This window comes from Periplaneta americana, chromosome 12 (assembly GCF_040183065.1).
Source record: "Periplaneta americana isolate PAMFEO1 chromosome 12, P.americana_PAMFEO1_priV1, whole genome shotgun sequence".
Taxonomy (NCBI): domain Eukaryota; kingdom Metazoa; phylum Arthropoda; class Insecta; order Blattodea; family Blattidae; genus Periplaneta; species Periplaneta americana.
Genome location: NC_091128.1, coordinates 177,625,727 through 177,640,044, shown reverse-complemented (window position 1 = coordinate 177,640,044; position 14,318 = coordinate 177,625,727). Strand labels below are relative to the sequence as shown.

The following is a 14,318-nucleotide window of genomic DNA, read 5'->3' as shown; positions in this document are numbered from 1 at the left end:
GATTCCAAAGTATCCTAAGTCCTTTTTGTAAGATTTTAACTTGCTTTATTCACGTTTTAATTTATCCTTTTCCAGCCTATATACAGGGTGTAAAGGAGATCAACTGCCAAAATTAAATAGGCAGTACAGTCTATCTACTGAACAGAATTTCTAGTGAAATATAAATTATTTTATCTCATAATTCTGTTTTTAATTTGTAAAATACCATGTTTTTTAAATTGACAGAAGTTTCATTATTTGTTTACATTTCAACTAAACGTAAATGTTATTGCCATTGACCTAACACCCAACACAAACCAATATCACAACAGAGTACATACCGAGCAAAGTAGCCTAAATAATGACACTATTATCTTTTCCAAAAAAGTTAGTCACAAAACAGATTAAAAAAACCATCACAATTACAGAAAAACAATATTTTACTCTTTTCTTCAGTTATTTATGCTCTACCACCGGTATTTTTTGGCCCCTTATATCGGTTACACCCTGTATAACTGTGTAAATTTATTTAATAGACTCTCCTAAGGCTTGACTTGGTGTCTGCATATGTTTTTTTCAAACGGATCTAAGGACGTCAGATTTATTTTATCCGTTTCTGTCATTTTTCTCGTCACTCGCCATTTGGATTTAATCCAGTTTTGAATCCACGACTTCATTTAGGTATCACCGGTCGATGCAACGCTAGGTATCATCGTAGTTGATATAGCGTTATTCAATCTTTTCTTGTGCTATGTTCACTGTGATTGTAATACAAACCGTGCAAAAGTTCGTTGGAATGCCGTCATTCATTGGACTGTTTCATAGATCTATTTCAGGATCACAGGTTTTCTCTGATTCTATAAAATCAAACACATTCTATATCGTAAAATTAGGAGTTGTCAGTGAATTGGGATTCGTGTCTGAAGGAGTTGGTATGATGTACAGGTTATTAAAGTACACAGATTCCAAATAAATTTTAATTTATTTTAAACTTTCAAATGAAACATATTTCTCGTGGCGAGGTCCTGTTCTTCACCACAAAATGTTCCTCTAAACCCACTCATACTTTCGAAATACGATTACTGAGAAAATGTAGAAACAATAATAAAAATCTATGAAATTTACAGACTGGACATCTATGCAGATGATGCAATAATGCTCCATTTTCTCATATACCTTATTGAATATAAATAATGCATTTACAACACTTTATACAATTGGAATTTTTTTCCTTTTTTATATAAACAACAAGAATGTTACAGATAAAACAACTATTTTTTTTGTTTTACAGAAAAAAAATGTAACTAGTTTGGGGGGAAAGGGGATTCCTACGGCACAGCACATAGAGTGTATTATATGTCCATTAGATTTGCAGCAGTATTCAAAATACACCTGTCCGAGTCAAAATTTTGCACCAAGCTTAGCAATGAGATATCACGAGATGAGTGAAAAATAATACTGTTTGTTGAATCACATCTAAATGCTATCCAATTTTATATATAATACACAGAACACGCACTGCACCTAACGTCCAAAAAACATTTTCATTTCATGTAAGTTAGAGTAATTTTTATATCCCCTGAAAGTCATTTCACGACATGACACATTCTTTTAATTTTTCGGCTAATTTTCTCGACAGCTGTCCTCTGTAGGTAGCCTAGGAACTTGTGGAGCGTCGTATGACCAATTTCAGGGGCACCCTGTGTTTGTGGCGGAAATGGAAAGAACTTAGAAACAAAAGCATAATCAGTTTATAGATCGTGATGGGGTTGTCGTCACCATCGTAACCAGTATGTTAATGTTGTCTAACTGAATAGGGATTATAAACAATGGACACTTCGAGTCGGTACCTTTGATGTAGCCGGACTGATTTCAATTACCTTCAACCAGCTAGAGCGTCAGATTCTGCTTTCTCCCTACAGTTGGCGCTGACATCACACCAGCTAGCAGTCGACACAGTGGAAATATAACACATATAATTAATACATCTAGGTACATTATATACTCAAATAAAATAAATTGGATCCATAAAATAATAAATCCGTCATTAACTGTAATGTCTGGACTCTAGAGTTCCTTTATAAGGAGAGTTGAGACGTTGACCCCAACAGCAATTAAAATATGTAATGATTTGATAGCGCTGAAAATTGAAAAACAAAACTCTTGAGAAGTAAAACCATATACCTATATTATATAGAAATATTAAAGGAATTTGACACTTAATTTTATAATGTATTATATTATTTTATAATATAATTTATGCTCGACCATGCCGAAATGTAGTAATTATACACCTGGTACCAGTCCTTTAATGCATGTCATTAAAGTAAACATACTCATTAAAGTACAGGTGTTTTCAGCCAATGACAACTCAGCTTACAGGTGTTCAGCCAATGACAAGTCAGTTTGTACCGTTATAAAACCGCAAGTATCGATTATTCTCGGATATGCAATCGAAAGAGAATTAGCGAAAAGTCACGGAGGCTGGAAATCCAATACTGTCGCAGAAGGTTATGTTCTGTCACTATAATAATTAGCGTTAATTGTAAATAAATTCAATTTGTCATCTCGTTTTTCAATGTCGAATTCAATAATCAAGGTTATACCAAGTTTAACGGGATTACACAAGGTCAATGACATTATTGTTCCTTGGAAAAAAAATCAATACTTTCGCGTCTGCGCACATCTCACAACTCACGACCTAGAACAAGGTCACTTCCGATCTTGTCAGATACAAATAAAATGTATACATCTGAATAATTTCAAGTTAGAAATATGGTCGAGCATAAAAAGTCGTATGAAACTCGCCTATAATGGTAATTAAGAAGCTCGTATGAAAATAATGAAACTCGCTTGCGCTCGTTTCATAAACATCCATACTCGCTTCTTAATGACTATCATTATAGGCTCGTTGCATAATGTACTATTATTATATCTGAAATATAAAAATGTATTATTACAACTAGTTCGTCACTGAGAAATAAGGAAAAATCGTTAACTTGAATTTATTTGAAGCAAAGCGTTACTGGATTATCCAATAAAGTAGGCGATGTTTGGATCCTGTGTCCCAACTCTATTCTCAATTATTATCTTAGCCTATGCTCGATTACACTAACCTCTAGTGCTTGCAAGTAGAACTAAACGCTGGCGCACAGAGAAACAAAACACAGGCACATCCGCTCAGTGTCCATTCTTTATAATCTCTAGTCGGTGATACAACAGTGCGAAGATAAATATTCAGTTGTCGCGGACCGTAAAGTAAACAAATGGTGAGTTGAGCGCCCCCGTTGTTTTCCTGGTCAATCTTCACCTGTGCATACAAGGAATTCCTCGATCTAGTAAATCGAGCAGCTTGGCTACCAGAAGTAACTCTCTTTTTCCCTTCTGGTTGAAGGAAGCATCCAGAAATTAAGTTCCAACAGTATAATGGAAAGATGTTCCATTACGACTGTGAGCTCGAGGAAGTCCCCGTACGTCACACAGTGGTGGCGAGCCGTTGGGCTCTGGACCCAAGCTTGGCTTCAAATAAGAAATATCCCACTGAAAAGTCCACTTCACCGAACTCTGGTCTCTGATGCACTTAGGAAGCGAGTTTTACAAAATACTGTCTGTTGTGCAACTATCACAATTAAAGCGACATTGGCATTATGGCACCTGCCAGCGAAAAAGTCCGCAATGCCTGCGACAACATCGCATACTACAAATTTTTGTGGCACTTCTTGTCTGATATGTCACTTCACGAAGCACAGTCTCGAGGACTTGCGAACGTGGAGGCGCAATATTGAACGTTCCTTCGCCTCCCAGCGGAATCCCGCTGTTCATAGAGTTCGAGAAGGCGTTCTGCTCTTCAGAGGAACTATGTGAGGGTGGGGCTATGCGAGGAGATCTCTGACGTGTCCTGCAGGCTGTCCGGAGAGGACACTGGCGACACTGTCCGTCTGAGGGTGCTCGTCGGAGGTCCGTAGGGCGAAAACCGGTGTTGTGAAAGTCCGCCCGTGAGCTGCGGGGGATACAGCGGCCGGGGCAGCGCTGGGGGCGGTCCCTGGTGCGAGGCCGTGGCCACGGCGTTGCTGGAGGCGGCAGCGGCGGCCACGAGGTGCTGGGTGTGCTGATGGTGGGCCGCGAGCAAGGAGGGGCCCAAGCACGCCCACTGGCTCCAAAGCACGCCGGGCGGCACGCCGCTACCGCCTCCGCCTCCGCCCCCAGGCCCGGGTCCGGCGGCGGCGCCGTACAGAGAACACATGGGCCCCATGAGGGGTCCGTAAGGGCCCGCAGCTGCCGCGGCGGCCCTCAGGAACAACTGGGAGCGCGCTGCCAGCAGGGCCTTCTCCTCCAGGGTGAGGTTGTTGTTGTGCGTGTCCAGCTCGCTGAAGGGTCGAAGTGGAGACCGCAGGTAGTGCTGCTCGGCCAGCATGGACTCCATGGTTTCCCTGCAGACAAGCACAGGTTAAAATATCCATAGTCTATCATTATACAGGGTGTTCGACAAGTCCCGCATCATAGGGTAAATTATAATATAGTCTATGCTCGGTATGAGCGTCTCGAAGTTCATAACATTTCTCGAGGCGAAACTTCATGCTATTGAGAATGCGGTGTAACGTATCAGGGTTATTCGCCTGAATATTTATTACTATTTTTGCATTGATTTCCTTTACATTTATTAATTTTGAGTAGTGACGTTGTTGCACTTTGAATATAATCGTTTACTTAAGTGGTTTAATATAATAAAATATTGATTTGTGGTGTCAGTGATATAATTTATTTATCTTAGGTTATGATGTCATAGGATAGTAGTTAAATATAACATTTGGGTTGCATTCAAAAAGTATTGATTATTGAATCTATCTTAAATAAGAAGCAATTAATTGCACGATACTTTTTCTCGATACGTGTTCGTAGATGTTGCAGATCACGAATCTCCACTTCGTACACCTTTTACTTCAGTTAGCCCAATAAGGCAGAGCCAAGGGGGTGTAAGTCTGGCGATCTTAGAGACCATTCTCTGGATCCTCTGCGTCCTATCCACCGATCACGAAAATTCTCTTCGAGACAACTCCGCATACTAAAATTCTTATGGTATCGCCTGTGATACGGGACTTGTAGGACACCCTGTAGTGCGTCATCTGCAGGAAAATTGCGCCAATTGAACGCTGTGCTAGTAAAGAAAAATGAAAATTAAACCAATAATATTCCTTAAAATGTGGTATTATACTTATGGCCTGTTTTTCCAAGTATTGTTGGAAAATTTAACGACTGTTAAACTCTAAACAGTTTGTTAATTAATAAAATTGTATGTTTTCAACACCAGTTTGGTTTAACAGATTGTTAACAGTTTGTTAATTTTAAATGTAGGATTTCAGGCAGTTAACTCGTTTAACAGTTAGTTAAATATGGCCGATGTCTCCACAGCTGTTCGAACAGAAGTTGCGAAATTAATATTTTGTCTCTCTATAGGGAATGTTTAGCATATGACTGGTAATATAACATTTAAAAAAATACTTTGGACTATTTAAATACATCAGTGTTATTTTATTTCTTTCGTATTTCGTATCCATAATAGCAATGAGGAAATATAACCTTACTTTGTAATTATTATTCAGCACGTCACCTACAACTTTCATTTGTCAACTGTTTGTTTATGGAGCGTGGCCTACTATAACAGGTTGTCATTTTATGGAAGTTTCATGACTCACTCTATAATATAGAATTTAAAGATTAATTTTAGCCAATCAAAAATTGTCTTACATGTGTAGAATCATTACCAACTGCTGTTGAGTAGTTAAAATAGTGTTAACAGACGTTATAGTTAAGTGTTGGTTAGTCTTAAACAAAATTATGTTGAACAAATGGAAAATACATCAACAAAGCGTTAAAAATAAACAGACTGTTAATTTAACATTCGTTAAGCAAAATTAAACATTACTTGGACAAACTGGCCATTAGATTGCTCAATTTTCTTGTCTCGGGCTACTATTAAAACAAAAGACAGACATTTCCGTTAACTTAAAGATGATGTAATTGTGTGTGTGTCAAATGCAGAGTCCAGATTTGAAAACCAGGCACATTTATCGGAATAATTATGTTTCATTTTATAACTAATGAAATTTTATATTTTTATATTTAACATTGTTCATGTTTATGTTTCTGAACACAAAATAAATGTATGTCAGTAAGGTTTTCCTTTTATATTCAAAGTCATCTCACTACCTCCGTTGCTTCTTACACGACCCCCGGGAGTTGCGAACAACACTTTGGGAACCACTTATTAGTTACAGAGATTGAGCAATGGTGGGATATTCACAGCATCGTCGTATATTCCCTGGTATTAACATTTTGTAACATCCAGATACAGAAGTGCAGTCTTTTGTTATAGTCTAAGGGCTGTGATTGTTGGGCTGCAGGACTTCGATTTGAGGACTTTCGTTGCTTGCCTTGCACATCCTTCAGAGCTTCCTAGCAAAGATTTTCGAGGATTGCGTTCCAAGGTAGCTGTTATAGCTGCTATTTCATCGTTAATTGAAATGAGTGGCCTTATAATAAGTTTTCAAAAATCTTGAATTTTTTACGTTTTTTCTAAATAAAGACAATTCATAATTTGTTGCTCTTTCAATCAACCAATGCATGTCTAAGAGAAAAATAATGCCTTTTTTTGCGTTTTTATAATAAAGAACTTTGAATTGCTTATAGAAGAAAGAAACGTTTTCTGTGAAACTTAGAAAATGGTGTTTGTTGAGTTTTGTTAAAAAGGCGCTTCATTTTACAGTAATACTTACTTACTTACTTACTTACTTACTTACTTACTTACTTACTGGCTTATAAGGAACCCGGAGGTTCATTGCCGTCCTCACATAGTCCGCCATCGGTCTCTATCCTGAGCAAGATTAATCCAATCTCTATCATCATATCCCACCTCCCTCAAATCCATTTTAATATTATTTTCCCATCTACGTCTCGGCCTCCCCAAAGGTCTTTTTCCTTCCGGCCTCCCAACTAACACTCTATATGCATATCTGGATTCGCCCATACGTGCTACATGTCCTGCCCATCTCAAACGTCTGGATTTAATGTTCCTAATTATGTCAGGTGAAGAATACAATGCGTGCAGTTCTGGGTTGTGTAACTTTCTCCATTCTCCTGTAACTTCATCTCTTTTAGCCCCAAATATTTTTCTAAGCACCTTATTCTCAAACACTCTTAACCTATGTTCCTCTCTCAAAGTGAGAGTCCAAGTTTCACAACCATAAAGAACAACCGGTAATATAACTGTTTTATAAATTCTAACTTTCAGATTTTTTGACAGCAGACTGAATGATAAAACCTTCTCAACCGAATAATAACAGGCATTTCCTATATTTACTCTGTGTTTAATTTCCTCCCGAGTGTCATTTATATTTGTTACTTTTGCTCCAAGATATTTGAATTTTTCCACCTCTTCAAAGGATAAATTTCCAATTTTTATAGTTTCATTTCGTACAATATTCTCGTCACGAGACATAATCATATACTTTGTTTTTTCTGGATTCACTTCCAAACCTATCCCTTCACTTGCTTCCAGTAAAATTCCCGTGTTTTCCCTAATCGTTTGTGGATTTTCTCCTAACATATTCACGTTATCCGCATAGACAAGCAGCTGATGTAACCCGTTCAATTCCAAACCCTCTCTGTTATCCTGGACTTTCCTAATGGCATACTGTAGAGCAAAGTTAAAAAGTAAAGGTGATAGTGCATCTCCTTGCTTTAGCCCAACTTGTAAAACGTATAATGAGAAAGCATGTGTCATCTTCGTATATTTTTTTAATCACACAACGAAATACAAACTATCTGGCGGACCCTGCTGTATATCTAGGGAGGTGTAACTCTGTAAATAGAATCTCTGGGGTTTGAGAAACTGGTACAAGCTGAAAACATCGAAATTCTTCTGTGTGAAGTCTGCTTTTCTGTTACCATAGTAATATAAATTTTTGTAAAATACATTGGAGCCGTTTTGTTTATCAGTTGGATTCCTCTGAAATTTGAAATATCTCAAACAAGACGGACAGATTACATGGCTAATAAATTAGCTCGTAAGTTTCTCGAAGGTTGAACGACCGTCTATTGTTTGAGCTTTTGAAGTAAGTTGTGCCTTCCCACACCGCACCGCGAATGTTAATTCGAAAGCTTTTATTGTGATCTCGCTGACTTCCTTCTTAAAGTGGGATGGCACAATATCTTTTGTTCTGTTATCTTCCGAGTAATAAGGTGCCAGGAAATGATGTTACTGAAATTAAAATTTAATTTTAATTTTAAATGAATCGACGGACAGAATGTATTAACCGAGATGTGCAGAAAGCTGATGGCAACAGATAAGGAAGATAATAAGAAAACACGAGTCACGCTCTACCGTCGAAAACAAAGGAAATTAATCAGGGAGAAGTTACTTCGCAGAGACAAAAGGAAGGGGTTGGAGAAAGAAAGGGGTGGGGGAGACAATCGCGCGCTCACAAATAAATTAACAGGGGTATTGAATCACAGTGGTGTAATGTGCCACAACCACCCCCGTACCCCCTGCCATTTCCACGACAACGAACTGAAGATCATGCTCCTTATGGTGAACGGAAACAAGATGTTGCAGAGACAAGTACAAGGTTTGCGTTGAGCTAGATTAGAATCGGCAGGGAAAGGAAGATCTTGTGCAAGGAGAAACAATTGAACACGACTGTATCGCATTCAAAATCTAAAGCACTAACTACTACTTGTATATCCACGGTTTTCAAATCTGAGGCTAACAGAAATTTGATATCACACTGTAGAAATGACAAATGAACAGCAAAAACAATGCAATGATGGAAGGCAGTTTCAACACAATACAATTGACGCCTTCTCTGGGACAATAACTTAACTACAAGATCTTCAGTCTGAGATACAAAGCATTTAACATTTTAGATTTGGTGTAACAGCACTGCGAAGAGCGACATTCAAATGTTTCTGGGTGGCGATGTGTTTGTGGAAGGGAAATACAGTGAAAATTCCCTTAACGGACACTTCCCAATAGCGGACATTTTAAAATTCCCCTGCAAAATAACATTGGCCTTTATGATAAATTTCTTCCAAATAGCGGACATTCTCAACAATGGACGCGGACACTGAAATGTATCTCTAACAACAATTAAAACTTACAAATAACGGATAGCGTGCAAGAAAAAAAAAAGACGGTTGTAAATTAAACGGAATTCTTTGCAAAAATCATTATCGTGCATTTGAACGTTCTTGTCCTTTATTGAAGGTAAGCAGCACAGTTGTTAGTTGTGATACTGCACGTGAGCAGTCCGTACTTTCTTAGTTTGAGTGTTCGGAAGTACAGTCACATTAAAAATGTCACAAAAACGTAAACGTTTGTCACTAAAAGAGAAAGTGGATATTGTAAAGCATAGTGAGAAGGAGAAATTAAGTGTTCGTGAGCTGGCCACAAAGTTTAATGTGGGAAAAACTCAGGTTAGTGAAATTTTGGAAAACAAGGATGTTATTTTAAAATCATACACTGAGAATGCAATTCTAGATTTCTTTGTGTGAGGTGAAGTGATACAGTGACCGATGTTTATTTCATTTACCAAACATTTACTGGTATGATTTCTCTCTGGATGAATACTGTAAACAATCTCACTGTCTTCTGTACTGTACTGTAAAATATAGTGTTGAATACGTATGAGAAATTTTAATGTACTGTATACATACTAACGATTTTCTAAATAGCGGACACTTCTCAATAACGGACATTTAATTTTTCCCCGGCGGTGTCCGCTATTGGGAAGTTTCACTGTAATATTTTGACAGGAGAGAGATGTGTTACAAGGATTCAATATATACAGGAAAGTCGGCCTCGGTAGCGTAGTTGGTATAGCGCTGGCATTCTATGCTCGAGGTTGCGGGTTCTATCCCGGTCCAGGTCGATGGCATTTTAGTGTGTTTAAATGCGACAGGTTCATGTCAGTAGATTTACTGGCATGTAAAAGAACTCCTGCGGGACAAAATTCCGCACACCGGCGACGCTGATATAACCTCTGCAGTTGCGAGCGTCGTTAAATAAACCATAATTTATACAGGAAACGAAAAAACTGCGTAACGTACATTAAGCTGTTGTTCTAGGGAATGCTTCAGTTTTATAAACTTTATTGTGCATGGAATGGAAATGTTTATTCTTGTGAAAGGGAATATTTAAAACATGCAAAGATCAGATATTACATTCTTAATACCACTTTTAGGGGTCTCAAGATTGATTACAAGGAACATTCTTGCAAGAAAGTAATCCGTGTCAACGTCATGACACTTATTCTTCCCCTTTTAATGAAAAATTGCATCCGAGTCAAAGCCTGATGTTCTCTTGTATTACAAATTGTCAAAACCTGCTAATTTCTAAACATGGCCCACAGATCATTTTCTTCATTGTTTTTATACATAGGTTTCTTATGGCGACGTTAAATTCATGTGTACTATACCTAGAAAAAAAACACACTGAAACATTTTGCAATTTTGTATCGCAAACAAACAACTTTCAGTTTGGAATATGTATGGTAAGACTTTCCTGTGTTAAATTTCAACGTACCTCGTTTACATGCTTCGACCTATTTATGGGTCATCTTCAGAACTGGTCGTTGTTTGTCTTGGCGCCACTGTTTTGTTTCCTGTGAGGGTGTGTTCGTGTGGTATAGTGTAGAGTCAAAGAGTGTGTGTGTTTTGAAGTTGAGTTGTGTGTTGAGAATTTCGTTGGGGTGTGTTTTCGTGTGTCTGTATATTTCATATTGTTCTAGTGTGTTGAGTTTCTGGCTTTTTGGTTGGATGTGCAGTATTTCCATGTCTGTGTTGATGTCTCTGTAGGTGTGGTTAGCATTTGTGATGTGTTCTGCATATGTGGAGGTGCTTTGTAATTTTGTTATGGCTGTGATGTGTTCTTTGTAACGTGTTTGAAATGATCTGCCTGTCTGTCCTATGTAGAAGTTGTTGCAGGCGTTACATTTGAGTTTGTATACGCCTCTGTGATTGTATTTGTTTGTTTGTGTTGTTTGTGTGTTGAGATGATTTTGTAGAGTGTTATTTGTTCTTTATGCAATGTAATTTAATTTCTTGAATTAGGTTGCAATTTTGTGTGTGTTTTTGTTTTCGTATGTTAGTGTGATGTATTTTTTTTTGTGTTCTTGTGTTTGTGTTGTATTCTTATGTTTTTTGTGATTTGTGATTTTTGAACTTTCAGTTGTTGAAGGAGTTGACAAACGATACATTGTTTATTTAAATTCCCACAATGACTGCTTTAGCGAAATCGATCACAATTCCATCTATTCTTCCCCCCCCCCCCCCATCAACTTCATCTTGTATTAAGGATATGATTTGACTTTCGCAAGAGTATCCTGGTTTGAAGCCGTGTATGTGAGTGCACAGAAATGTTTGACTTTAAAACGTCACCAAATGCTGGTAATTCCTGGTTGCATTTACTGGCTAATACAAATAAATTGTTATTGATTTCCAGGATTAAAGTTGGTGTTGCCACGCAACTAAATTAGAGGGTTGAGCCTTTCACTTGTCACGGTGTGATCCCCGCAGGTCTCTACTTCATCGTCTGCGCTTAACGAGAATATCAGAATTGTTAATGGGTTCCTGTCGTGTTGGTGACGTCATCTTTTAATGTAATATGAAGTCTTTTCTTACTGTTTTCTAACCGTGCTGCGTATTAAGAAGGGTTTTTAAATCTCGGTAAATTTTAATAGATTTTCTGTCTGTAACTCCCTCCTGAAGTGTGGAATATTTCATAATTATTAATTTTCCGTGCTCCAGGAACCAACACACGCATCCTTCAAAACAAAGGGGGAGAGAAATGGTGGATTATTCAAGATAATTGTGTGTAGATAGACGATTCAGTTCTTATGAATGTTAATAGCTGTTAATAGAAGTTCTTCGACAAAAAGACATGAAATTATTTAAACTAAATCAAACGTGATATAATAGTAATAATAATAATAATAATAATAATAATAATAATAATAATAATAATAATAATAATAATACTTACTTACTTACTTACAAATAGCTTTTAAGAAACGCGGAGGTTCATTGCCGCCCTCACATAAGCCATTGGTCCCTATCCTGAGCAAGATTAATCCAGTCTCTATCATCATATCCCACCTCCCTCAAATCCATTTTAATATTATCCTCCCATGTGCGTCTCGGCCTCCCTAAAGGTCTTTTTCCCTCCGGCCTCCAGCTATCACTATATATGCATTTCTGGATTCGTCAATACGTGCTACATGACCTACCCATCTCAAACGTCTGGATTTAAGGTTCCTAATTATGTCAAGTGAAGAATACAATGCGTGCAGTTCTGTGTTGTGTAACTTTCTCCATTCTCCTATAACTTCATCCCTTTTAGCCCCAAATATTTTCCTAAGCACCTTATTCTCAAACACCCTTAACCTATGTTCCTCTCTCAAAGTGAGAGGCCAAGTTTTACAACCATACAGAACAACTGGTAATATAACTGTTTTATAAATTCTAACTTTCAGATTTTTTGACAGCAGACTGGATGATAAAAGCTTCTCAACCGAATAATAACAGGCATTTCCCATATTTATTCTACGTTAATTTCCTCTCGAGTATCATTTATATTTGTTACTGTTGCTCCAAGATATTTGAACTTGTCTACCTCTTCAAAAGATAAATCTCCAATTTTTATATTTCCATTTCGTACAATATTCCGGTCACGAGACATAATCATATACTTAATCTTTTCGCGATTTACTTACAAATCTATCCCTTTACTTGCTTCCAGTAAAATTCTCGTGTTTTCCCTAATCGTTTGCGGATTTTCTCCTAACATATTCACGTCATCCGCATAGACAAGCAGCTGATGTAACCCGTTCAATTCCAAACCCTCTCTGTTATCCTGGACTTTCCTAATGGCATACTCTTGAGCAAAGTTAAAAAGTAAATGTGATAGTGCATCTCCTTGCTTTAGCCCACAGTTAAATATTATTATTATTATTATTATTATTATTATTATTATTATTATTATTATTATTATTATTATTATTATTATTATTATTATTATTATTTCTTCCATCCAAACACGCTGCAGTTTATATGCACAACTCCTGCCCTATATTCTGGATACACTATAACTACCTGTTTATTTGTAGTAGCAGCTAAAAAGTACTACATGACTTTTCATCGTTTCTGACACGTGAAGTTACATGTAATTTCTAAATATAAAAATATAACTGTGAGTTTTTGTTGCTTTAACAATCCCGTAGGGAAGATTTCGTGATGCTAATTGTCTGTGACAGATAAATATGGAGTCCGATAAAGTAAACGCACCTCCTTCCTGAACATCTGAGTTGCGAGGCCTTCTAGCGACATGAACAAACGAGTCGATGTTTATCAGAGCAGGAGATACATTTGTTGATATTCGTCCAATACTCCGGCGTTCTTCTGCTTCCTTCCGGCAAGAAGTGCGTCACGCAGGGCCACGCAAGTCTGGATGTCCGCTACTGTTGACTGCAGTTCGGGTTTCACAACGTTCCGAAGGTTACTTCTGTATTCGTTTTCAGATAAAAAAAAAAAAAGGGGAAAACATGTGGCGCAAAATGTGTTTCTTGCTCTTTGGATTTTGCAAATGGCTAAATTAATTTAATTCACCCTCTTGCAAGAAAAACCTGAACGTCTTGATGAAATCCAGTCACTCACTAATAAGCCTCACAGACAATGGTTATATATAGACACACATAGTGTTCTCCCAAATGGTAGGTCTTTCATTGCAAACACAGCTTTCTCCAATCTTTTCTATTTTCTGCCTTCCTCTTTGTCTCCTCATACTTACTTACAAATGGCTTTTAAGGAACCCGAAGGTTCATTGCCGCCCTCACATAAGCCGCCATTGGTCCCTATCCTGTGCAAGATTAATCCAGTGTCTATCATCACACCCCACCTCCCTCCAATCCATTTTAATATTATCCTCCCATCTACGTCTCGGCCTCCCTAAAGGTCTTTTTCCCTCCGGTCTCCCAACAAACAATCTATATGCATTTCTGGATTCACCCATACGTGCTACATGCCCTGCCCATCTCAAACGTCTGGATTTTAAGTTCCTAATTATGTTAGGTGAAGAATACAATGCGTGCAGTTCTGTGTTGTGTAACTTTCTCCATTCTCCTGTAGCTTCATCCCGCTTAGCCCCAAATATTTTCCTAAGCACCTTATTCTCAAACACCCTGAACATATGTTCCTCTCTCAAAGTGAGAGTCCAAGTTTTACAGTCATACAGAAGAACAGGTAATATAACTGTTTTACAAATTCTAACTTTCAGATTTTTGGACAGC

General features: G+C 37.7%; 1 protein-coding gene across 1 annotated transcript in view; it reads right to left on the bottom strand.

The window, feature by feature from the left end:
• Positions 1–935: 935 nt before the first annotated feature.
• LOC138711244 (T-box transcription factor TBX20-like) overlaps positions 936–14,318 on the bottom strand; it is a 298,047-nt gene continuing 284,664 nt past the window's right edge. Inside the window, exon 6 of the mRNA XM_069842658.1 lies at positions 936–4,409. Within this exon, the coding sequence (XP_069698759.1) occupies positions 3,836–4,409 (574 nt within the window). The 3' untranslated portion in view covers positions 936–3,835. The remainder of the gene's footprint in view (positions 4,410–14,318) is intronic.